The sequence below is a fragment of the Argentina silus genome (assembly GCF_951799395.1).
Source record: "Argentina silus genome assembly, chromosome: 7".
In the NCBI taxonomy this organism is placed as follows: Eukaryota; Metazoa; Chordata; class Actinopteri; order Argentiniformes; family Argentinidae; genus Argentina; species Argentina silus.
This window is the reverse complement of record NC_139661.1, coordinates 11675717-11701298: the sequence shown is the minus strand read 5'-3', so window position 1 is coordinate 11701298 and position 25582 is coordinate 11675717. Positions and strand designations below refer to the sequence as shown.

Below are 25582 nucleotides of genomic sequence, written 5' to 3'. Positions count from 1 at the left end.
CTCCCCCCCCCACCACCATAACTGTCAGTGTGTGCCAACCCCTGCAGAGACACCTGCCCCAGGTAGGTCTGACTCATATCCTCTCTCTGCCCCCCTCCCTTCATGCCTACCATCTCTCACTCTGTCTCACTCTCTATAAATGTTTTCTCTTTCCCAACATGGTGTTTACGTGACTCTCTTTCTCCACCCTCTAACTTTCTCCATCCCACCGTGCCGCCACATCCCCCCCCCCCCCCTCGGCCCATCTCTCCCTTCCTGGTGCCTCCTGTAGGTGAGGAACACCGTCCGTGTCTGTCCATAACACACTGTCTCTGCTGCATCAGCATGACATCAGTTTATAGCAGCCCCGTCCCACTGGATACACAGACGTCTGCAGAGTCAGGTACAGGACACCGAGGACTGGCTTATCAATACACAGAACAAACACACAGGCTTTGGGGAATACTTTCCATGAATGAAACTAGGTGACCGTGAGACTAGAAGAGTAAAGTTGGCATTTCCATATACTGGGTGATCTCTAATCCACACCAGTCAGTCATTGATGAAGCAGAGATTTACAGTTTTGCGGCGAGAGTCACTAATCCGACAGCGACCGGCGTTACAGTGTGACACAAGCCCACAGGTATTCCTCAGCTCTGTGTAGAATGTCAATGAAAGGAGGAAGAGCGGAGAGAATGAGAAGAGAGAGAGAGAGTGGCGCAAACACATGTACTCTCTCATTTCTCACATCCCCTCCGTAAGTTATCAGTGTGGCAGTGAAATGTCGCTCATTGAAACAATACACCGCAGTGTGAAGACAAAGAGAGAGAGAGAGAGGAGAGAGAGAGAGAGAGAGAGAGAGAGAGAGAGAGAGAGAAGACAGAGACAGAGACAGAAAGAGAGGAGTGGGACAGAGACAGAGAAAGAGATACAGTAGACAGAGAAAGAGAGAGAGAGAGGAGAGAGAGAGAGAGAGAGAGAGACAGAGGAAGAGAGAGAGAGAGAGAGACAGAGACAGAAAGAGAGGAGTGGGAAAGAGACAGAGAAAGAGATACAGTAGACAGAGAAAGAGAGAGAGAGAGAGACAGAGGAAGAGAGAGAGAGAGAGAGACAGAGACAGAAAGAGAGGAGTGGGACAGAGACAGAGAAAGAGATACAGCAGAGAAAGAGAGAGAGAGAGAGAGAGAGAGAGAGAGACAGAGCGATGTACAGTCACATACAGATCGATTGAGGACAGCTCTGCCCCAAGACAGTTAGTAAAGCAGGTAGAGGAGCAGGAGGAGCATGCAGTGTGTTTACCGTTGTTTCCCCATGTCTGTATGCACAGTACATGTGTGTCAGTGCAACTGTGCACACACAGTAGAAACACGCCTCAGTAGTGCATTTCCATGTGTGCCCCAGCACCCCTGACCAAAGCTTAGCATGAGAGAGGAAGAAGGGGGGCGTCTCTCTCCCTCCTGCCCCACTCTCCAGGCCCCCCCCCGTACCCTGACCCCCCTGTGAGCTGCCCCCTTACCTTGCGCTTTTTATCCCGCGAGCGGTTCCTCTTCTTGGCCTTCTCCTCCTCCTTCTCCTTGCGCTCCTGCTCAAGCTGGGCTTCTAAATCCTTGTTCTTGCGGAGATGTTTGGCGGCTTGTGCCATGGTGCTGTCCGGTGGTGGTTGCGCAGCGCGGAGAAGTCCTGGGGCAGGTTGGGGGCTGCAGTGCTGGGGGTCCTGCCTGCCGCGGGCGGACGCTAACGGTGCCGGTGTGTGTTCCCGTACGGCCCTGCAGCGTCTGAGAGAGTGTGCTCACACTCTGCCTCCTCCTCCTCCTCTTCAGCAGTGCAGACACACACACACACACACGCGCACACACACACACGGACACACACGGACACACACACACAGGGAGGCAGTCCTTAGCCGTCTGCTGTTGGATGCTACTGCAGCGCAGCTCCAGCTCTCTCTCTCTCTCTCTCTCCCTCTCTCTCTCTCTCTCCGTCTCTCTCTCTCTCACATACACTTTACCAGTCTAATTCTTTTCGCTCCCTCTCCCTCCCTCTCTCTGCTCTTCTGTTCCCCCTCTCTCTCTCTGAACCACAGCAAGGGAACAGGCAGGAATGTAGGCTGTCCGCACAGGTGATGCAGACTTCTCTACCTCTCTTCTCTTCTCTTCCTCTCACTCTCTTTCCTGAGAAACTGAGAAACAACTCCTACCCCACTCTAAGAAAATGAGGAGATTAAAAAGGGATGGAGTGATAGTCGGTGGAGGGCAAGCCTGAACAGCTTTAAATCAAAGTCAAATCTCCCCCTCTCTCGCTTTTCTTTCCTGTCCTCTATTTCTTTCCTCAGCTGTGTGTCCATCTGCGGGTGGAGCGGTGGGTGCTCACTTGCCGTGGCTCTGCTACAGAGAAGCGGTGAGCACCACAGCCATTCTGAGTATCACTCACACACTCAAGAGACTAGAGAAGAAAAAAATAATGTCTAAACATGCACGTAAAAACTGCCTCTCGCTTGCTGACTGTCCGGCTCCCTCCCTTTTCCTCTCTCGCTGCTGCTCCCCCCTCCCTCTCTCCCTCTCCCTCTCCCTCTCCCTCTCCCTCTCTCTCTCCCTGCTCTTCAGGCGCTGCGGCGAACAGGATTGGTACCCATACAAGCTGGCTGGTGCAGTATGTGTGTACATCTCTGTGTGTACAATGTGCAAGTGTTTGTGTGAGCAGTAACACAGAGTTTTTTTTTTATATCACTCTCTGGGCTGCAGTAATAACACCAGCCTGCTTCCATCCAGCTCTGGTTTCTCTCCCTCTCTTTCACCCTCACCCTCCCCCCCCTTTATCTCCCTGCCTTCCTCTCTCTTGGTCAATCTTGCTCCCTCTCCGTCTTCTGTTTGCTGCTCAACTAGGGGTACTATGAGGACAGCAGAGAGTGAAGCAGCTTCTTAGTTTTCTGTATCAGTTTCCAAGCCGAGTCTGTTTGTATGTGTGTGTGTGTGTGTGTGTGTGTGTGTGTGTGTGTGTGTGTTTGTGTTTGTTTGTTTTGTGTGTGTGTGTGTGTGTGTGTGTGTGTGTGTGTGTGAGTATATGTGTGTATGCAGCAGGCAGAAAGAGGGACTGACGGAGGCTGCACCTGTTCACTGGTATTGCTACGGTTGTTTCTCTAGCATTCTCTCTCCTCTCACTTTCCCCAGCAACCCCCCTCCGCCACTCTCCTCCCCCTGCAATGCTGCTGACGCAGGCAAAAAGATCCTTTAACATCTCTCTCTCCTTGGCTCACTTCATCACATGCAAACACGCACAGCACGCACACACACAGACACACACAGACACACACACACACACACACACACACACACACACACACACACACACACACACACACACACACACACACACAGAAACCTACATTATGGTCTTTTATGTCTCTTCTCAATTAACTGTTCAGTTCAGAGCCAATGCACTATAACGAAGCGGACATGGAGAGAGAGAGGACATGGGGGAGGTGGGGGGTCAATAAAGGGGAAGTGGACAGACCTTTGGCAGGCAAAGCTTTCTCTTTTTCTCTACCTCTCTCTCTCTCTCTCTCTCTCTCTCTCTCTCTCTCTCTCTAACTATTGCTCATTTTTGCACGATTGCAGAATGATGAGCAGAATGATGAATGATATTGAACCAAATGTGCACACAATTTGTACCTTAGAGAGGATGAAATGAAATCCATCACTTCATTTGGCTTTGTATTCATTCAGTACAATGGCTTTGTGAACAGGATATTAGAGGATATTTTGTGTAAAAGATAGCATTATATAAACATTTCTGTTAAGTCTGCAATTACATTCCTTCCTCATTCACTACCTGTATCTCCTTTCTCCCTCTCCTCCTCTCTCTCTCTCTCCTGAGAGAGAGAGAGAGAGGCATCCTCTGATCTGATAACAACTTACTGTGCTGCTGCAGAATATGAATGAACTAGACTGGTGTTACTACCTTATGCCTGCAGTGCTACTGTACGCATCACTGTCATTCACGCAACCATGATGTCACACTCACCGTCAAACAAGGCAGCATACAGGTATGAGAAGCATGGGAGCATATCCCATTGAGTTACTGCAGGGTTTTATAATCAGGACAGGACCCTTTTTCACAAGGCTGCCCAGAGCAGGCTTGAGTGCTGTGTTTTCTCTGAGCTAATGGAGGACCAGGTTTATGGTGGAACCTTAACACCACCAAGCTAAACTGATATGACCCTAAGGAGGAGAGGGCTTACCAACCCATTACAACCTGTCAAACAGATACAACATTGTATCTGTATCTTTTCAGTAATGAGGATTAAGTCTAATAATAACAGCGGCATCATCTCTCTGGTTCCCACCTGAGGTAGAGAGGGACAGGTTGTGTGGCCCTGGGGGGAGAGAGAAACACGCGGCTGCCCTCCTTCAGTGTGACGGCCAGCACCCGCCAGCACATTAGCTGCTCCAGTGCCCCTCTTAAAACACAGGCCTGAACTGGACAGGCCCACACACACACACAACCAGCACTAACCCACAGAGAAAGAGAGGGAGGGGGGGAGAGAGAGAGAGAGAGAGAGAGAAAGAGAGAGTGTTTATAACAAATGACATTGATGTCAATTATCAACTGAAATACAGAGCCAAGACTCGGCTTGAGTACAGCTTTGGTGTCCATGATGCCGTGATGACCCAGCCAGATGTGCAGGGGGATGGGGCTGCTCATGCTTTAAGCTTGCTCCTATCCAGAAATGCAACAATATTAAGGTACAGGAAGCTGACCTGTGAGCCTGGGGTTGGTGAGGCCATGTCCTGGATGGCTTTGGTGCCCCTCCAGCTGAGAGAATGACAGAGACAATGAGCCTGGCCTGGACAATGGCCTGGATAGAGAGGGCCTGGGAGTCTTCACTTACTGATGGGGACAGAAACTACATACGCTAATTCATATTCACTCCACAGGTGACGAGAGAGAAAGAGAGAGAGAGAGAGCCTTCAGGGGATATTCTCATTAACTGATCTAATTTAGTCATGCTCTTCAACAAAGATGGATCACGTGGGCATAAGGGTTCTGGAGAGTATTTAGGGAACAAACACTTCATTAAGTCAGAATGTGGCCCGATGGCAGACAGACGAAACAAGACAGAGACAAAACCAGCCCTCTTTGTATGAATTAGCTTCACTCATTGGCACCATTCTTTTATCCCGTACACAGATAACACATACATCCCTGAGAAGTGTGTTTGGTTATGCTGCTGGTGTTGAATCCATCCCACATTCCTACAGAGAGAGTCTCTTGGTGGTTCTGCTGGCAGAGCTCCATCAGCCTACAGTACAAGTCAATACTGTACTGTAGGCCCATGTCATCCTCTGCACCTGCAGCACTTGTGTTTCAGAGTTATTTTGGACATTGTATTAGTCACTATCAGGCAGCGAGAGTGGAACAAGAAGACTTACAATGTGTAACCGAACTGCATTGCGCTACAGTGCTTACATCCATTAGGTAGTGGCTGCCTCATCCATTGAGTTGAGTCCACTTATCAACATCAAATTGCCATGATCCTGTCTTTCCTGTGAACTGCATGCGATAGATGTAGTTGTTCACACAAGATGTGCAGCAAGCATCCCTCTCATCCTGGCATAACATCTGTACTTTCACGGCTATAAGCATCATGAGATTTGCTGCCCCCTCTTGTGGTAATGAGAAGTATGGCAGCAATAGAGAATGGGACAGAGGGTATGTAGTATTGATTCTGACAGAGCAACCCAACCACACAGTACACAAACAACTTATGCAGGGATTGGTTGAGGAGTGGAGCCAATGTCTCCATATGCATTATCACTCAAACCTGTACTAATGGTAAGTATTACTTTGCCTACCTGTAATCTAACGCCTTAGATTACATTATTTAAAGAGTAGAGACAGGAAATGTTGCAGTGGCAGCAGGAGTGAGTTTTAAATGTACTGTAAGACTACACCTTGGACCATGGTGCCCCCTATGGAGAGTTCTGGCAGTGTTATCAGATGGTGTATTCTAGCAGGAGCCCAGCACAACGTGGCTCAGCACTGCACTGCACCACACAGCCTCCCAGAGCACAGCTATGGTACAGAGCCCCGCTCAGCCCAGCCAGCCCTGCACACTCCTCCCTCAACATGTCTTACAACAACACATCTAACAAAACACTTGATACAGCATCATATATATATATATATATATATATATATATATATATATATATATATATATATATATATATATGTATATAATCATATAACACATATAGGCAAAAACACAGACAGCCACAAATACTGTACTGAGCACATCCAAGGGGGAGGTCATTTATTAGTATAATGTGTAGTATGTCCGATTCCCCACCGTTTGCATAAGCTTTAAGAGAAATCTTCTTCACAGATTTGCATAGCAAAATATAAGAACAGCCACATTTCTGTGTTCATAAGCTCCATGTCTCCCCAATTAGTGTCTAATAGACATTTAGCCTCAATACAGGCCCTCTGACATTAGCCATCTTTATAAAAATCCATCTCTGGCATTTGGCCTCTCTGAGCATAAAGCCACAGAGCTCAGAGACTTGGAGAGCTTCCTTTGGTGAGTCTGTCAAGGCTGGCCTAGTACCAAGAGAGAGGGCACTGATTGGGAATGCCATATGGCGGGTAACAAACCAAGGGCAGGGCTTCATATCCACACTCTCACATGGACCAGGCACACTGCCAGCTCATGTGAGGAGCTGATCTGTCACTAACACTAGTGGGGTGTGTTAAGTGCTGACCACCGCCCAGTGTGTGTGTGTAGGCTGGCCGCTGGGTGTTACCATAACCACAGGGTCAGCACTGGCCATCACTGGGTCACACCAGCTGGGAATGACCATGGCCTGGGGTAGACTGGCATCCATCCCTGCAGCCTGACAACTGTGGCACTGGAGACACTGTGACAGTGTTGTTTCAATAATTTAGACCAAGGTACAGCTAGATATGATACCATTGAGATACAGTAAATGCTTAGATTAACCCAATGGACCTGAAGAGGAAAATACCGTATCTCACTATAAACACATGAAGATGGTCAAATGGGAGCCAGGGAAGTCATTTAAAATAGATGGAGAAGGAATGGCATCTTGCTTTGTACATTTCCTCGGATGAGACCGTCTAAGAATGAATAAAATGTGTTAAAATGTGGAAAGAAAAAAATGAAAAAAAAACAGAGGGAAATATTAAATCAAAGGGAATTGTGACTGAGTGGAAAAGCTTGGCTTTTCACTACTCTGATGGAGAAATTGTTTTGTCTAAATACTCTCTTATCAGGAAACTTCAGAAACAGATTAGAGGCCTCTGGAGATTATGTTAAGTTTTCATCATTTACAAAGAGAAAAAGTTAAAGAGGTTACAGCCTTTGACACCAAGAGCTGTCTTCTCTGTTCCCAGATTAGAACATCCACCACACTACTGTAGCTAACCAATGAATGACCCAGGAAAAGGTAGGATGAGTGCCAGTTGGGTCAAAGGATGACCAAGCAGTAATTATGATTTCAGCAATAATGGTGCTGTTACAGATACAGCTTTCTCCTGCCACCTTGTGGTATTCCAGAGCATAGTTGTGAAAACTGTGAAGAGGCATGCCGTGACTGGAAAGTAACCTTGTAGGTTATCACACACAGGACCATAACCCTTTAGTCTTTATAACTTGATCTATAGTAAGAACAATCATCCTGCAGCAAATATCGCCCCTCCTTTTTATCCCCTGGTAGAGAGAGAGAGAGAGAGAGAGAGAGAGAGAGAGAGAGAGAGAGAGAGCGAGAGAGAGAGAGAGAGAGAGAGAGAGAGAGAGAGAGAGAGAGAGACAGAGAGAGAGAGAGAGTAGTGTAGTAGGCCTCAGGGCACCTGAGGGGTACAACAGTCCCTGCAAACACAAACTCTACTCCAGACAGGATTGTAGAGAATCACACAAGAGATTGCTTATCCAGGGTCATTACAGATCTACATACAGTATATACTGCCAGGAGAGTCATGGTGGAAAATGTGTTGTTTTCATAGTGTATTTCCCATTGGTAGAGGGAATGGCTGTCTGGCAGTGTAGAGGAGCTCCTGTGTTTGTGTTGCTATGGTCCACACTGGGGTCCTCTCACAGGGGGTGTGAGAGTGATTTAAGGACTGGGGGAGGTAGAGGGGGGAACAGGGGCTAGGTGAGGAGGGGGAGATGGATTTAGTACCACAAATCACAGGGGCTGCACAGGGAGGAGGGGAGGAGGGGAGGAGGGGAGGAGGGGAGAGGATGTCAAGCCCTAGGAGGTTGTGAGGTCAGGGCACAGTATCATCACCGCTACAGGTGTGTGTGTATGTGTGTGTGTGTGTGTGTGTGTGTGTGTGTGTGTGTGTGTGTGTGTGTGTGTGTGTGTGTGTGTGTGTGTGTGTGTGTGTGTGTGTGTGTGTGTGTGTGAGTGAGTGAGTGTGGCTGGAGTCATGTAGAGGGCAAGAAGGACACAATGGAGGGTTACAGTTACTGACCAACTAGAGATAGATGGAGAGAGAGAGAGAGAGAGAGAGAGAGAACAGAGGAAGTGGAACAGGAAAAGGCAGGGGAGGAGGCCGGAGGTTGGTGCCATTTTGGGGCCCTGTGCAGCTGAGACATGTCCCCCAGAGCCTCATATCCCCATTCCCCAAACACCCTCCCTCCCTTTCCTAAGCGCCTCTCTTCCCCTGTCTCTTTTCCTCTGTGTGTTTTTCTTTCAGATCCTTCTCCGCCCAAAATACTAAATCCCTCACCTTTACCCCGCTACCCGCTGCCCTCACATCCATCCCATCCCCACTGCCTGACTAGAACCATATTATCCCTCCCTCTTCACAACCTGGTCACAACCACCATATCCACTAAACTGCCATTTCCATGTCAGTTAATTTCTTTGTAGGTCAAATATTCAGGTAAACATGGAAATCACAATCACTGCCTCTCTGGTGAGTACAATATTTTGCACTGTGGTGAACAATTAACCGATACATGCTTTCATCTTTATGGAAAAAAATTACATACAGTACATCAACACCAATTGAAGGCATTTTAAAGACAACCTAGAAAACATTGTGTGATAAGCTACAAGAAAATCCTGAACAAGATATCTTGTGTACCCAGTAAGAATAATGCACAGGATTTGTTGTAATGTGTTACCCGAGCCGCGACACACAAAATACAACCTGACACCCCAAGAGTCCTCTCTCTATCCCAATCTGTCCTATAGGATGAGCAACCTGTCTCTCTCTCCAACTGTCCCTCTTTTCTAATCAGGCGTCCCTGCCAAGCAATCGGATCGCCATGACAACGATTCCTACTCCGCCCCCTACAAAACAACCCCACTGAAAAACAAAAACAAAAAACGTTGAATTCCGACAGCTCTAGATTGATGAAGGAGAGACCTGTCAAAGGCCTGGGATGAGATTAGGACTGGAACACACACACACACACACACACACACACACACACACACACACACACACACACACATACACAAGAAAACACACAGAAAACACACAGAGGCAGCAGGTGCTCTTGGTTAAACCTTAATTACATGATCTCTGATTTCTCTAATTGATATGGTAATGACTCTGTAATTAATGCAAAAGCAGAAATACCAGCAGCTCTGGTAATGAATGGATTTATTTGATTAGATATCCATCTGCATATTTATGCTTGTTGGGGTGAGGGCTAGTTGTTTGTGACTGTTGTCAGAATGTTACCCCACAAAGAGGTACAAAGACTATGGGGTTCAGCTGAGGTGTGACAGACCTAAACACACCAGCATTCACGCATGCATGCACGAATGACACACACACACACACACACACACACAGAGCAGCACCATTCAAAACTAACCAAGGTAAGCAAATCAACAACAACAACAGCGAAAACAGAATGACTGCTGTATTACAACTCTAGAACTGTTGTTTGGAATTGACCAATAAAATAATTGAGATAGAAAAATAAAGGTATGTTCTTTTACCAGCAGGTGGCACTGTAGAGCTACCATCCACAGTAAGGACATGATAGGCCACTCCTGTTGTACTTTCAATATGTGTAACAGTCCCTGTTCCATCACAAGTCCTGTCCAACTGGTGGGGTTAAAAAAATAATGCATAGTATAGTTTACATTATTTACATGCCACCACACTCTTCTCCTCTTGCCCAAAACAGGGCTGCCCATAGCTACAGTTATGCAGTACAAACCTCCAGTGTGTTCACACACAGCACAGACACCATACAGACATTACTACTAAACATTAGACAGCACACAGACAGTGACAAATCTTCTCATTCAACAAGTATCTGCCAAACTGCACTTGCTCCTCCTTTGTAAACTCTGAGCCAGCTTTCTCGGTGGGAGAGAAAAGGGCGGTTATTTTGGGAGAGATTCTGGTATGACTGAGTCACCCTTTGGGGATGAGAAATCATTTGTCCTGCTCACACCAGTATCTACCCATGGCTCTCTGACTCTAATATATGTCTCTCCCCTCCTCTCCCCTCTCTTCGCTGGCTGTCCCTCCATTTCCTGGGGAGCAAAGCGAAAGCACATGTGGGCCCTGACCAGGTGTTAAGGGGAGAGGACCCAGGCCCAGAGCCCTGCATCTCTCCCTGTCTGTTCTCCTCACCCATACACCACAACACCACACACAGCACTGATGGGCTGCTCTGGTACTACACAAAGAAAGGAAAAGACCAAAAAGAACAGTAAAAGACAGAAAAATAGAAAAAAAAGAATATAGAACATAGTATTGTCTTGACAATAAATCTATATCTGAACTTAAAACAGTGATTAATTCTGTATCAAAGTGCCACTATCACGTGCCATATTATAACTGGCCCTCTACAGAAGGCTATTAGTAACAGATCAATAACACTCTTCAATAACTCCCAACAGGATGAATGTGTAGCAGAAGGGTTGTTTCATGCTATGGTACATGTGACCCAGATCACTAATGTGTATTTGTTTTAATGATAGTATGCTGATTTAGGCCTTTAAAATATCTCAAGAACAATATGATCCATTCAATTCACTCAATGGCACTTCAGTGGGTGGTGACCAGTCGTCAGTCACATCACAATGAAAAGGATGCTGCGCCATCTCTCTCAAGAGTAGGTTGTAGACCTTCTAATTGCAACCACTTGTCCTAGAGAACACTCAACTCAAACAAGCAGCGGCATTTACTCAGTGGCAGGGGCGCCACTATGCCTATGCCTGCTAAATGCAGGAGTCGGTTTAGCATGCTGGGTATAGCCTACTAAAAAATAAATAATTTCAGGCTAAATGCTTCTTGTAATTACATTCTTCAAAAATCGTCCATGACATATTTAATACAATATTGGCACCACATAAAATAGTTTGTCAATTCTGGCCAGGAAGACGTCCACCGCCGAGTAGAGCTAATGCCATTACCGAAAGGTGGAGCGGTAGTTGCTTAACTAACTTACCCCTGAATAATGTGTTTCTTGCAGGGGCACTTGGGCCACGGGTGATGGATGGCCTACAGAAGCCGGGTCAATTAGCCAGGGTGGATTTCCCTCCGTGTCGGTTGCAGGCACCACGTTGAGAGATCCCACCACTGTCATCCAGCGTGGGCGTAATTAATCACCGGTGTAGGGCCTTCTCACCTCAGACCTTTTCGCAATAACAACCAATACGCGCAGTTAGGCCAAATTAGATCCCTACTGATTGAACTCTGCTATTATCAATATTACATGGGAGTTCAAATTTCATGAACCGAGAGACACAACTGATATTTTCATAAAAGCTTGGTTTAACATGTGTTAGTAATATATTTGTACATTTCTACATTAGGGCACGAATGGCTCCCACAGGATGAACAAAACCATCAAAACCCCTAAATAATAATTAAATAGCTTAGTCTTTAGAGCTGTATATATGTCTATCCAAATATCTTAAGTTGCATGTGTGAATGTTTATAATGTTTGTAATGAGAGGAAATGTGGTCTCTAATGTATTAACAAAATGGTAAGCCTATCTTTGGGCTATGGCATCAAACATAAAGCACCTAAAGACAAAACCTAGGTTCAAAGCGGTTTTAAGCCAACTAGACTGATTATTAACTGTGTGTTTTAGGTCAGGTGTAGCTTCTTTATTACTCCCAGAAACATCTGGGCCACTCACCTCCACACAGTAGCCAAGCATAGGCATCATCAGCATCATCATGTGATGATGGAACTGTACAGATGTACGGTACACACATTTTCTTAGTATGATGACTGAGTGCATATGCTACTCAACACATGCACACACACTCGACACACAGATTGAGAGGCTGGGCAGAGACCAGTGTTCACAGAGCACACTTTTGCAGTGTGAACAAAAGCAGAGGGCAGACAGATGAGGTTTGTGTCTAAAGCTTGGGGGTAGTGTGTGTGTGTGTGTGTGTGTGTGTGTGTGTGTGTGTGTGTGTGTGTGTGTGTGTGTGTGTGTGTGTTTTGTCGGGGGGTTGTCTCATGGGGCAGCTCTCTGTCTATCCCATCTGCCACCCCACTCTACGGACACCCAAGGGAATGGGGTTGGGGGGTGAGGGGTTCATTTTGGAAAAAGGAAAGGGCGTTCAGTGGTCTAATGGACAACAATACAGGATTTTGTGATTGGTTGAAGAGAGTGATTGGGTGGGGTCGAGCCAATTTACAAATCTGTTTGCCAAAAAACTCTCAGACTACCTAGTAGACCAAAGATGCACTGTATCACACACACACACCACACACCACACACCACACACACACACAGACACACACACACACACGCACATACACACGCGCACACACACACACACACACCCACACACACACATACACACACACACACACACACACGCACAGTCCGCACACTCAGGGCTAATGTCAGCCTAATGCCTGGCCATGCTGTGGCCAGAGGGCTAATTGGGTATATAAACACAAACATTTCCCATGAGAGAAGGAGGGGACAGATGCATTTTGTATTCTGTTCTGTCTATTTTCGATTCTGTTATATATTTATGCATAATATTGTAACATCATTAGTTTATTTATATATATAATCATAATTCATGCATTAAAAAACACTTAAGACACAGTGTATGAAATATTGATAGTGAGATGTGTCTATGTCTGTGAAAGTATTTAGCAGCAGGTGGTAAACATCTTCCTAAATCTAATGTGTGATCAGAAGACAGTGAAATGGCGCCTCTGATGCAGCAGCCAACACAACAACAACAAAACAGTCATGTGGAAGAGGAGCATATGGCTCCTGCACCAATGGGCAGAAGGAGCACTCAGTAGGATGAATGCTGAGGTGCTGACAACAATGCTGACTTTAACGTGTCAAATTAGCAGCATATCCGCAGAGGGAGGGAGAGAGAGAGAACGAGAGAGAGAGAGAGAGTTGGTGAGTGGGTTCAAGAGAGAAAAAAGAGAGAGGAAGACAACGGTGAGTCCCTTCAATGAGAGAGTGTCAGCTTTTGAAGTCATTACCTCTCTTATACTATCCCCGAGCACTGTAATGTATGTTCAGACGTGCAACGCACAACCCAAACACATTGATGCACTCATGGACATACACTCAATGCTGCCCCACCCCCTCACTGCTTTGAGCGCTGTGTTAATGAAACAGTTGCTGTTTCCTGGCATAACATTAATTACCCGATCAAAAAAGAGTGGGTAATTAACTGCCCTCCTATACCAGTGCTAATTACATTAACAGAGAGAAGCCATTACTGAGAGAGGGAGGGAGAGAGAGAAAGAAGGGATAAAAAGGGGTTGAAACAAAGAATGAAAGAAAGAATGGCAGTGTAGAGAGAGAGGGAGAGAGAGATTGGAGAGAAAGAGGGCACATGCTGGAGAGAGGCTCATACGTGGTTCTGAGTGGGGCCCCCAGAGGCTTGGTCCTCAGAGGAAAAGGGTTTGCTGTGGAGGAGAGTCATGGGGGGATGTTGTTTATCTTAACATGCAGTACACACTCTTTGACGCTTGCTCCACAATTAAGATACTGTGGCTCATCAGCAATGTATACAAAGCAGTCTATCAGTCTACACAAGCACACAGGTGATAGGCATAGTCGGAAGTAGTCGTACAGCATAGTCCTGAAATATAGTAAGATATCGCTATGTAGAAAAATCACACTGCTGTGGAGAGTTTTTAATCGATAATAGCAACCCTGGATTATGGGTATCTGTGCATTTTTATACTATGATTCATTCCATAAATGCAAATACATACATGGTACACATGCACAAATGTTGAGTAATTAAGAAGGACCAACAGTGAATTTGTTTTGTGATTTTATTTCATTTTATTTGGAGGACAAAATATAATTACACCTTAAGATATACAAATCACATATTCAGACAATGTCAGGCTTTGTTATTCTGTACCATTTAAAAAGAAAGATGGCTTTAAAAAACTTGAGTGACCTTGCATTTACTAACTGTTTTCAAATAAATAAAACCAGTCAAACACTAAAAACAACTTTGAAAAAATGCAATCTTATTTCTGTTTACTCTTTGTTTTCTAATCCTGAGTATGATGTTTGTATTGTGTTACAATCAGTGCATAAGGACACTGTTGCATGGGTTTGTGAACTACAGTACACCCAAAATGTTCCCTACGTGTTCAGTTTGTGCTTCTTAGTTCATATACTGCATAGCGACCAGAGCATTAGGATGAACACATAAATTAATCAACAATAAAATCATAACCTTCAGCTTACATTTTCAAATTTGCAACTTGAAATGAAATAATATCAGGGAATCAATGTTGAAATAACATGCATACAAATGAAATGAATAATGATATAGGCTAACTAATTTTCCTCTATAGAAAATAGCAAGGCCATTTGCTTTATTTGGCCAGGCACATAACAGTTCTATTTTGTTATGTGACAAACCAGGTAAAAGTATTGGCCAATGAATTATTACAAATACACTTTTCATGGTGTGCTTCATCTTTTGAGTCATCCATTGTGGTTGATAAAACCTTACAGAGTTCCAGAAAAACAAGAATAATGGCAATGTAGAGATAACATAATATTTTTTTTATAACAATTGCAAAAAGGAACACGTTTATAAAACACGTTTATATTATTCCCTAAACTAACTATAATAATAAGTTAAATTGCTTGTTTTTTTTCTTAAATAAATCAATATATGAATTCCTTTATTAGCAACCCTAGAGGACAAAGAATTTGACCTTGTAAAATCATGGAGATCAGAACAAAACAATAAAGAGTCTGTCATTCTGGAATGTAAATCACCTTCAAAAAGTCTACTACAAAAACCCCAGGCTTTCACACAGACAATGTACATTTACATGCCTTTGACAGTGTCCTTACAGAGACAAATAGCACCCTGCTTTATAGAGGTTCAACAAATAGTATTATTAGCAGAGGTGTCCATCATCCACCGAGTTCAGTGCTCTTACAACAAATCATCAATGGAGACATTCCTGCTCGCTTTTAGCCCCAAGAGGTTGATCCGATTTGGGTGGTGTTGGAAGAGCCACATGCTGCATAAAGCAGTAGGGCTGGGAAGATACGGGTGCTTTTCAAGCTTGTAAATGCATTCTCACTGTCGACTGCTGCGGTCCTCTCAAAATGCAGAGACACCTCATAAAGCACCCACTAGGGCTCCTTCTCTTCTGACGCCACCTCAGGAGCTTGCTTGTCTTTAGAGCTACTGTAGATGAAGAGACCATCTTCTCACTGCTTCTGGAGTGGATGGCTGGTCTTTGGAGGTTCTAACCCCATCCCTTTCATCCATGTAGATGAAAAATGTACTAAAAAGTAGCAGGGAATCAGTCAATATAGTTATGGTGAGAAATCAGTGTTCCGTTGTCCCTGCCCTCTTAGTGCCTGGAGAAGGGGTAGGTGGGGCAGTGGTCTGGCATGGAGGGGGTTGGTGGTGGCTACATCGGGGGCACTACCAGGCCGGTCATTGCTAAAGGGGAAGAGAAAATCACCTTTTAGATCATTCATGGTTTGTTACATACCTTACTGTGACTCATCATCAAACAGCCTGCCATATTGCTTAGCCATGTCTGAGTAGTGCGGGAGGAGTTGGATTGTGGGTGGGAAAGTTACCTCTGAAGCTGTTGCCCCCTGAGCCGGGGCAGGCAGGAGAGAGGGAACCCTGGGGCCTGAGGACGGGCGCGAAGGCGCTCTTCTGTTTGGCAGAGGAAGGGAAGGAGGAGAATGGCAAGAGGGAGGATGAGGAGCTGGAACCCGGGATAGTGGGGCTAGACGGCATTACTGTGGAACAGAGAGAGAAAGACAATAGCAATCATTAACTTATTCACCGTGTCTGTCTCTTCTAAGTCTTCTTAAGTACAATTATTAAAATAAGAGCTAATTAATTAGTTCAGACAGAAACAAGGGACTGAGCAAGAGAAGAAACAGAGTGTTACTCACTGCCATAAGGGGAGCCGTTAGGGGAGGCACTGCTGAAACCTGGGGAGCCTGGCACCCCAAGACTAGTCATGGGCACTGCCCCGTACCCACCACTCATGCCCCCGCTGCCACCATAACCTGACTGCTGAGGGGTGGAGGCAGAGGGGTACCCGCGCGGGGACAAACTGCTGGAGTTACGAATGTAACCTGGAGAGAGAGACATACAGAAAGTTTAAAAACTGTTTTTTTTCTGGATGTGATATCTATCTCCAACCAGAACAACATCACAACACTCAGACTCCTCTAAGTATAGAAGGCCATTTTTAGTGGTGTCAATTCTCGTCACCCTGGCTGTTATGGCCTGGCTCTCCGATGCTCACGCCCAGCTGGGAGGGGTAGGAGCCCAGGCCCATGACACTGCCGTGGGCTGGGGAGCTGGGCAGGGCCTGCAGCTGACTGTGGGGACGGGGAACACTGTACAAGGCCTCAGCGATGTCTGCTGCACGCTTCAGCAACATGTCCTAAAGGACGGACAATACAAACTGTTATTAATTCTAAAAGGGCACAGATTTGCAGTGGTTATTGATTAGAGTATAATTAGAGCGATGGGAGAGCTGCACAGGGCTGGTTACCTGATTGCTGTGTGGGTTTCCATACAAGGCCTCAACCAGATCAGCTGCTCTCTTCAGTAGCATCTCCTACACACAGAAAGAGAAAGAAGCATTAGCCCCTGGTGTTAGCTTGTGTGTACGTACAGAAGTAGGTGTGTGTGTGTTGACAGAGAATAAGTTGCGTGTTATCATGAATGAGGAGTCACTCACCTTGGCCAGTTTGTCAGGATCGCCAGGGTGTCTAGGAATGACCTTCTGAAGACGCTGGAAACCGTAGTCTATGGTGGGCTCATTCAGTGCTAAACACACGCAAACACACACACACACACACACACACACACACACACACAGATACATCAGCACGAGCTCATACTTCACTAACATCCTAAACTCAAAGAACCTTGATTAATTCACTCATGTACAGTTACACCAGTGTTGATTGTGTAAATTGTGAGAGGGACACTATTGGTCCTAAACTATAGTGCGACAGGAACTGAGAAGATATTGTGTTTGTGTGTAGATGTGGCTGTATTGTGAGGAGGTGTGTGTTCACCTGTGTAGATGAAGCGGCCAGGAGCTCCCTTGCAGAACTGTTTAGATTTGTAGGACAGCGTCACCTCAACGACCCCGGGGATGTGACGAGGAGGTGTCTGTACACGAATAGCGTGGGGTGTGATCAACTGCACAAGAGAGTGAGAGAGAGAGAGAGAGAGAGAGAGAGAGAGAGAGAGAGAGAGAGAAAGAAGGACAAGCCAGAGAATAAGCACCAAACACCTCTATTTTGTTATTCTACAGTATCTGGTATAATGTGGAACTATTCCAACATGTAGTCGGCAGCCCATAAATTACTCTGATAATGAGACAAGCCAGATGGTTTTACTACCTATCCCCTTATGTTTCAAATCATTAACAGTATCATTAATGAGTTGTTTTTAAAGAGACAGTTACGATAAGTATTAATCCCCTACCTCGCTCCACACCAGCATGCTGCCAAACACCACCTGCAGCCCGTCAAAGAAGTTCTCTCCTATGACAATGACCATGGCCCCACCCGTGGTCCAGCCCTCACTGGGGCTGATGGCTTTGATACAGGGAGTGGCTGCAGAGACAAACAATAGAGTCATTTTAACTACGGGAACTGTAGAGTTGGTTTCAGAGGGTCAGCTCAAGACCTTGTAGCTGGGCTTGTGCAATAGTGAGGGTGACTATGAAGTGGATAGAAACAGTATGAACGGGTTCCTGATGTATCATATCTCAGTTTGTTGGTGGTTGGTGTCTTACCATACTCCATGCCGTTCTCCACCGACTCTCCTGGCTCCAGCCTGCGAGCCCTCCGGCCGTGTTTGGAGTTGTTGTGAACAAACATGTTGTCAGACACGGCTAAAACATGGCCGTCTACACACACAGTGCTGGACAGGACAACCTGAAGAACAGAGAGAGAAAGAATGATACACCATGAGTTTTATCAAAGTGACTAAGACTTTTTGTAGGACTGCAAATTCCCTTCGCTACAATGCATTTCAACATACTGATGACAGCAGTATTTTTCAATGAGTAATATGACAACCCTGGGCTCCTTATCATATTTGTACACCCCCACTCCCCTCCCTCCACCACAGTGCTTCTCTGTGGCCTCTCGCCTCCCAATGTCTCCCTCTGTTCTCTATCCTCTCCCCTCCCTCCTGAGGCTCTGGTTGGAGTTGTGGTCCAGTGGGGCAGGCCCTGTCTTCCCCAAAATCCCTCACTGACACCAAACATATGGACTGAATCTCCTATTTTTACTGGGCGTTAAAGTAGTTGGTGATATATGGTGGCTCTAATTTGATTTCTGGCGAGCAGCATGTGTGTGTCCCTGCCTCTCTATGAAATACATTTGTTCAGCATAGAGGATGTGCATGCAAAATCCATTCAGGAAAGAAAAAGAAATCCAACAGGATCCATTTGATTATCTATGAGTGTTTATGAGTGTTGGCTGAGTGTTCAGGAGCGTCCAGATTTCTAATGAAAAATCCTGGGCGATCTACCAAGTGGTGAAATACTAAACTGAGCACAAACTAACATAAAACCACAAAACAAAAACAAAAAAACACACTTCTGAATTTAAGTGCTAAAAAACATACAGAGCACTGGAGTAAATGTGCAGAGAGAGACAGAGAAGGGGAAAGAGAGAGATGGAGCGAAAGCAGATGTGCTTGTAGGTGGTGGACTAGGAGAGGAATCTGAGGGAAAATAACTGTAAATTATCGATCAAGCAGCAACAGGCCTCCTGTCCAGCTCTGATCGTCTCCTAACCTGGAGGTGAGGGCCTTGGAGCAGCCAACGGCTCATAACTTCTCAGCATGTGTCACAGCGCAGGAGTTAAAACAAACATAGTGGAAGACAGGGGGGAGAGGGGGAGAGGGAGAGAGGGAGAGAGGGGAGAGGGGGAGAGGGGTAGATGGGAGAGAGAAAATGCCAGACAGGGGCTCCGGTGCTGAAAGACAGCAGAGGAAGTGAAGCGGGAGTGTCCCCTGTGACCACTTCCTGGGTCACGGAGCATGACCTACTCCATCTGGAGCCAATCACTCAATTCTTGACAACTTCCTGAAACACCTCAGCCTATTTCCTGCCCGCCTCCCCCCTGGTCTCTCCCACCCCACTACCTCCTTTCCTTTCTCTCCATCTTTCCATCTATCTCTCTCTCTCTCTGTTTTTCTATCGATTTTTAACTTTCACCTTTAACTTTCCCCTCAATTCCTTCCATTGGAAATGTCTGACCAATGTCTCACTATGGTATGAGGAAATGTGGTCTCAAGCCTACCTGGCCAGAACTGGCCAACAAAAATAGCCCATTTATTAAGGTGGAGGGGCAGAAAAAGTGGCATGTTTTCATATGTATTTTATTTTAAATACTGGCAACCATAAAATGGCTGTTCTCAACATCTTGCACGTACACACACATTCACACAGACAGTCTCCCTCCCCATCTCTCTCTGCCACATATACACATACACATATCTCTCTGTCCTACTCTCCATACCTGAAATCTTCTCATGTCCCTTGGGTTCCCGGCTGTCTTCAGACAATTCTGGTTACACTTCAGGAAAAACTTCAAGAAAAACCTGCAGAGGTAAATAACAGGACACACATAAATCAACAACTCAAAACTTGAAAAACAATTGTGCGTGTGCGTGTGCGTGTGCGTGTGCGTGTGTGTGTGTGTGTGTGTGTGTGAGTGTGTGTGTGTGTGTGTGTGTGTGTGTGTGTGTGTGTGTGTGTGTGGGTGTGGCTGTGGCTGGGGCTAAGTGTGTGTGTGTGTGTGTGTGTGTGTGTGTGTGTGTGTGTGTGTGTGTGTGTGTGTGTGTGTGTATGTGTGTGGTTAATGCTGCCGTGTGATAACTGCTCAGGCATTAATCACAGCTGTTTAGTTTAGCATTAGAGTCAATGTTATTACACTTTAAATCAAATGATGAGGATTTGAAATGCAGTCCAGTGAAAATTGCTGCTGTGTTTCAAAGTGAACAGGAGACAGTGATGTATGCTGGGGGACTCTGGGGACCATGGTATCCCGCAATGCTGTATTTGAACCCCCCACATGGGAACAGTGGGGGAAAGTGAAAGGGAGAGTGAAAGGAGGCGGAGGAAAAAGAGAGGAAGACAGTGGAGTATGTATATGTGCATGAATGTACATGTTTGTGTTGTCATGGACGTGTCTCATTATGTGACTCTGCATGAACGTCTGCTTGCCTGTATGTGTGTGTGTGCACCTGTGAGTGTGAGAGTACAGAAGGGGAGAATGGGGTTGCTGATCACCTCCACTAGAGCAGAGAGGAGAAGAGAAAGGGAGCGAGAGATGGAATAAGTGAGATGAAGCTGGGGAGAGGAGGGAGAGAGACTCCAAATCCCAGGTGTACACAGTTCGGCAACACAGCCCGCTACCATGGCAACGCGGCTCTGCCGCAATCCCAAAGTCCCCACGCTGAGAAGGAAAGACAGAGATGGGAAAGAGAAGGCAACCACAAGGAACACACATTCCATCAGAGAGAGAAAGAGATTGGTGGGGGGGGGGGGGGGGGGGGGCAGAGAGTAATGAGGGAGGTGGGGATGAACCAATTGATAGGATATAGGTAGGGGAGATGTAGAATCAGATTGAAATGGGGAGTGGTGCAGAGATCAGGACAATTGGCAAATATGTGGTCAACGATCAAATGCTTGTTGCCCATTCACACTGACCTCACAATTCTAATAACACAACCGTTGTAGAATTCACGAACAAGGAGGAAGAGACAGGATGGAATGATTGGCCGTGGCTGGAGCTGGTCGGGTAGCTACAGTATTCCATCCCACCCACATTGTGCACGCTGCAAATATACAGTAAGTCATCTTAATGGAGAGACCTTGTTTGGAGAGGGACTTCATATTGGCCTCACCGCCGAGGACCCTCCCATTAATTTGTAATATTTCCTTCACTCTCTCAGCATCTCCTCTCTCTTCTTCCATCACTCCCTCCCCTCTTCCCTTGTGAACAGGACCTGGCTCAGAACAAGCGCTTGGTTCCAAAACAGTGTCCAATATTTCTTGATTTGGTCTATTTCAGTGGAGGACAATCAATATTGTTGTTGGCGGAGGGTGATTATGATTTATCAGGACCTCCAACCTCACAGCTCCGCTGCAGTTGGGCTCCGGGTGATGTGTGCAAAAGGGGAACATTGCCTCTCCCTCCCTCCAACCACTTCCTCCTTCTAACCCAATCCCCATCTCTCTCCTTCTTCCTCCCTCCCTGCCTCACCGCCCTTTTTCTAAACAGTACAGTATCTCACTCTCATGCTGTGTTGAAATATGTTCTGCTTTCATCCACGTTTTAGAGAAGAGCACTTGAGTGTTGTACAGTATGCCATCTTCATCTTGGTGTATGATGGGAAACATTCAATTCATCTGGCTGATGTTAATGTGGGAACCCCCCCATAAAGATCCCCAGTAGACTAATTTATGACAACATTATGGCCAAGGCTCCATTGTTGGTGTAAATGAGCGTGGCCATGGCCCTGGTCTGTCTCAGACACACGCCTCTCCCTGCCACCTGCTCTCTGGTCACTTCAAGTTCACCCAACCAGCAATGACCGCTCACTCCACAGAGTCACACTAGAGAACTGCAGGGATGCTTTAGAACCCAAAGACGTACTGGACATGGATCTTCAACCCTCACTGGGAGGAGATCTTCCACATCCTCACTGGGCTCTGTATGCCCTGGCTCTCCTTGTGTACCTGTTCTTGCTCTCTGACTTCTACTCATCACTCATCATTCCCTTACTGTGTGTGTAATACCATACACACACACACACACACACGCACGCACACTTCTGCACACCCCTCCACCCCCACCTTTGTCCCCCCCAAAAAACCCATTCAGTCAACTTTTCACCTCCCTCAGTTCGGACGCACACAGCTGCAAATGCTGAAATTAAAGCGAGACGTTGGTGCATACATTAGCATGCATTAGCCGCTTCCCCCTGCCCACTTAACATGCAAATCTCCCAGCCCCGTCGCCTCGCACCTTCTGCCACACATTCATTTGCTGAATTATAATTAGACTAATCTTGCATAATTAATAAGAAGTCGAGGACCCTCTGTTTTTTCCCCCTCCTCTATTGTGGTCGCAAAAGTTTAATATCGCCGTTGTTTGTTTTTGTTTTGGTAATGTAATACACCCACACACCTCCCCACCCACAGGCGAGAGATGAGATGAAGAGTACAGGGTTTGAGGTGGTATTGATGTCAGTGGGATGTTGTGGGAGGGGTCCGCATTCAAAGAAGCTTGATAAATAAAGGTATGTTTTTGCATCTCTGCCTCTCATACACTCAAATAGATTATCTCAGAACCATGAATAGAGCTGTCACTGGAATTAATATCTATATCTATTTCTCTTCTCTAAGTGGATGTACACAAGGCTACACTAAAACCAACTGAAACAAACTTTTCTGCGTAATTACGGTAACCATTTAGGATGACAGCTGAGTGTTTTATAAAACACCTACAGTAGTCCGCAGTTGTCATTAATGTAAATCAGCTATAACCCCCCCAACTGGTAACTCCCACCCTCCACAGAGACACTTATTAGGAAACACAAACAAAAGGTAGGCCCAAGTCTTAAGCCTTGGGATCAATTTCCACACAGGCTCCACAGGGAGTCTGTTTTTCCCCCTCTGTCTTCCCCTCTGTATCTCTGTCAAGGCCTCCAAATCCCCTTTGTCTGCATCTGCTTCAGTTCCCAAGACTAAACACATGCCTCACAGCATGGGGGGAGCAATCCGCATGGTGACAACTTGCTTAACTAAAAACTAGTTCAAAAAAGTAGACTTCGAGTCATGTCACTGCAAGAACAACAAAGTTACAGACACAGTTCTGTAATTCTTTATTTCTTCTATTTCCACCCATGCACTGACCCTCTGTTTCACACCACTCGTGGCCCCAGCACTTTCAGAGGCATCTGTTACACAGTCGCGTTAAGCTAAGCTATACATATGGCCTTAATCATAGTGCAACCACATGAGCAGCGCAGGAACCTCTAACAAGAACTTTCATAGGCATTCATCAGCCTTAATGACTATTGACATATATGGCCGTTTCCCAGAGACATAACACACATCACTCTCTGTGCTTATTGGAAACAATGGTTTATCAGTGTCAATGGATCTTTACACGATGATGCATAGGTACCATTACACACCACTACATAACTACACTACTGTACATCCTCCAGTTCTCTCTTCCTGTGGGACATCAGCCCATCTCATGTAAGGCTGGCCCCCTGATTCTGGACAGTTACATTAATGATAACACAATTATAAGCCAATAACAGAGAGAGAGAGAGAGAGAGAGAGAGAGAGAGAGAGAGGATAGTGATGGAGTAACAGATCAAGAGCATGGTCTTCCTTAGGCCAGTACTAAGAGAAAGAGAGAAATAGAAAGAGAGGGAGGGAAGGAGGGGGAGAGAGAGAGAGAGAGAGAGAGACGGGGGGGGGATGTTGACGTCCTGTATTCAGGGCCATCACTCATCAGACATCCCCCCATCACCCCCCACCCTGGAAAAACAAAACAGTGTCCTGACATGGTGGGGGGGTTAGGGGAGGAAAATTAGGAAACCAGATGTGAGGCATTAAAACATACTGACATGCTGAGGACCTTCCTCTGCCACACTCACACACTGAGAACAGTAACTCACACACAGACACACACGCAAACACACTCACACACTGAGAACAGTAACTCACACACAGACACACACGCAAACACACTCACACACTGGAACAAACAGATGCACACTATTACTCACACTCACAACTATTCACGATCATATTTTGACAACACAATTTGCAATGTATGCACAAAACATGTATGTTTTGGGTCAGCTAAGTTCCATAGCTCCTGGCTATTGGCTGAGATTTGGATAAGCCAGAGATGACCTAAGAATATTTCACGCCAAAGCAGATATCTACAGATGGGCCTTCATGCATCAATGTATGGATATGCATCCAATTAGTACATGGGGTGGGTTGTGGTAAGGGATGGGGGAGGAAAAGGGGTGTTTTGTTTTCCTCTGTGGGGAGAGTTGGGGATTCTGAGGAGGGGGGTTTTGGGGGGAGGTAATAAATACCCCTGGATCCCAGGGTCCCCTGGCAGACTGGAAGCTAGACTGGTCACCAGGGTTAACACCCGGGGCACCTGACCTTTGACACTGCTAATGGGGCACAGAAAACCCTCCACGAACTGATACCCCCTCTGTCGCATACCACCGCGGGACCTTTCACACCAGCCTCCCAACTAGCCTCCCCCTAAAACATACAGAAATTATATTACTTATTTGACTTCATTCACCTTTCCTAAAAAAACTTCACACACATCTCACCCTCTTTTTCTCTCTTCCTCCCCCTACAACTGTCTTGCATTTCTAAGTAGTCAACACACAACACCTTAGCAAGCTGTCTAAGCAGGGATCACTTTTTTTTTTTTTTTTTTAAGTTGACAGACATACACAATTTAATCAATTTAAAACATACTTTCTCAGTCCCATATTTCATAATCTACAATCTGTGCCCTGAGAGCTAGTCTCTCATTGACGCCTTTTATGATCCAGGGATTAAAAGTCTCTATGGACCGACTGACAGACATACCAATCCTCACACACATGCTGACCGCTGATTGAGGGGTTGAGATGGACACACCAGATCAATGGTGGAAAGGAAATACTCACAGATTGGCCAGCGGTATCAGAAATAGCCTGCAGATTCTTTGGAGATGTGCCATACAGACTGAAACAGAGCATGGGGAATGAGGACTCCTTTTAAAGTTTGACCGCTGGATTGGATGCGCCCTCATGGCCTCTTCTCCATTCCATCCCAGCACAGCCTCACCCCTGTGGCCCCAGCCCCAGCCCTGGCCCCAGCCACAGCACCAGCCCACCCCGTCTCTTAACTTGAGAACTGTGTCAAAGCCAAACACTGAAACCACTAGTACTGATTTATAGAGCTTGGTAATCCTGTAAAACCATCAGGCTTGCCACCGCAAAAGCTGGAGCTGTGAGGTGAGAGGGGTGAGGGGTGAGGGGTGAGGGGTGAGGGGGTATGAGG

At 46.1% G+C, this 25582-nt stretch overlaps 2 protein-coding genes across 2 annotated transcripts in view; both read right to left on the bottom strand.

Annotated features, from left to right (window-relative positions):
• ank1a (ankyrin 1, erythrocytic a) overlaps positions 1 to 1621 on the bottom strand; it is a gene marked incomplete at its 5' end in the record, with an annotated part of 80988 nt that extends 79367 nt beyond the window's left edge. The window contains one exon of the mRNA XM_083674100.1: positions 1496 to 1621. Coding sequence (XP_083530226.1) covers positions 1496 to 1621 — 126 coding nt within the window. The remainder of the gene's footprint in view (positions 1 to 1495) is intronic.
• Positions 1622 to 15883: 14262 nt separating this feature from the next.
• The window catches only part of ebf2 (EBF transcription factor 2), a gene marked incomplete at both ends in the record, with an annotated part of 26389 nt that continues 16690 nt past the window's right edge, over positions 15884 to 25582 (bottom strand). Inside the window, 10 exons of the mRNA XM_083672915.1 lie at positions 15884 to 15915; positions 16059 to 16226; positions 16386 to 16571; positions 16711 to 16885; positions 16997 to 17062; positions 17186 to 17274; positions 17529 to 17655; positions 17944 to 18074; positions 18257 to 18398; positions 19995 to 20076. Coding sequence (XP_083529041.1) covers positions 15884 to 15915; positions 16059 to 16226; positions 16386 to 16571; positions 16711 to 16885; positions 16997 to 17062; positions 17186 to 17274; positions 17529 to 17655; positions 17944 to 18074; positions 18257 to 18398; positions 19995 to 20076 — 1198 coding nt within the window. The remainder of the gene's footprint in view (positions 15916 to 16058; positions 16227 to 16385; positions 16572 to 16710; positions 16886 to 16996; positions 17063 to 17185; positions 17275 to 17528; positions 17656 to 17943; positions 18075 to 18256; positions 18399 to 19994; positions 20077 to 25582) is intronic.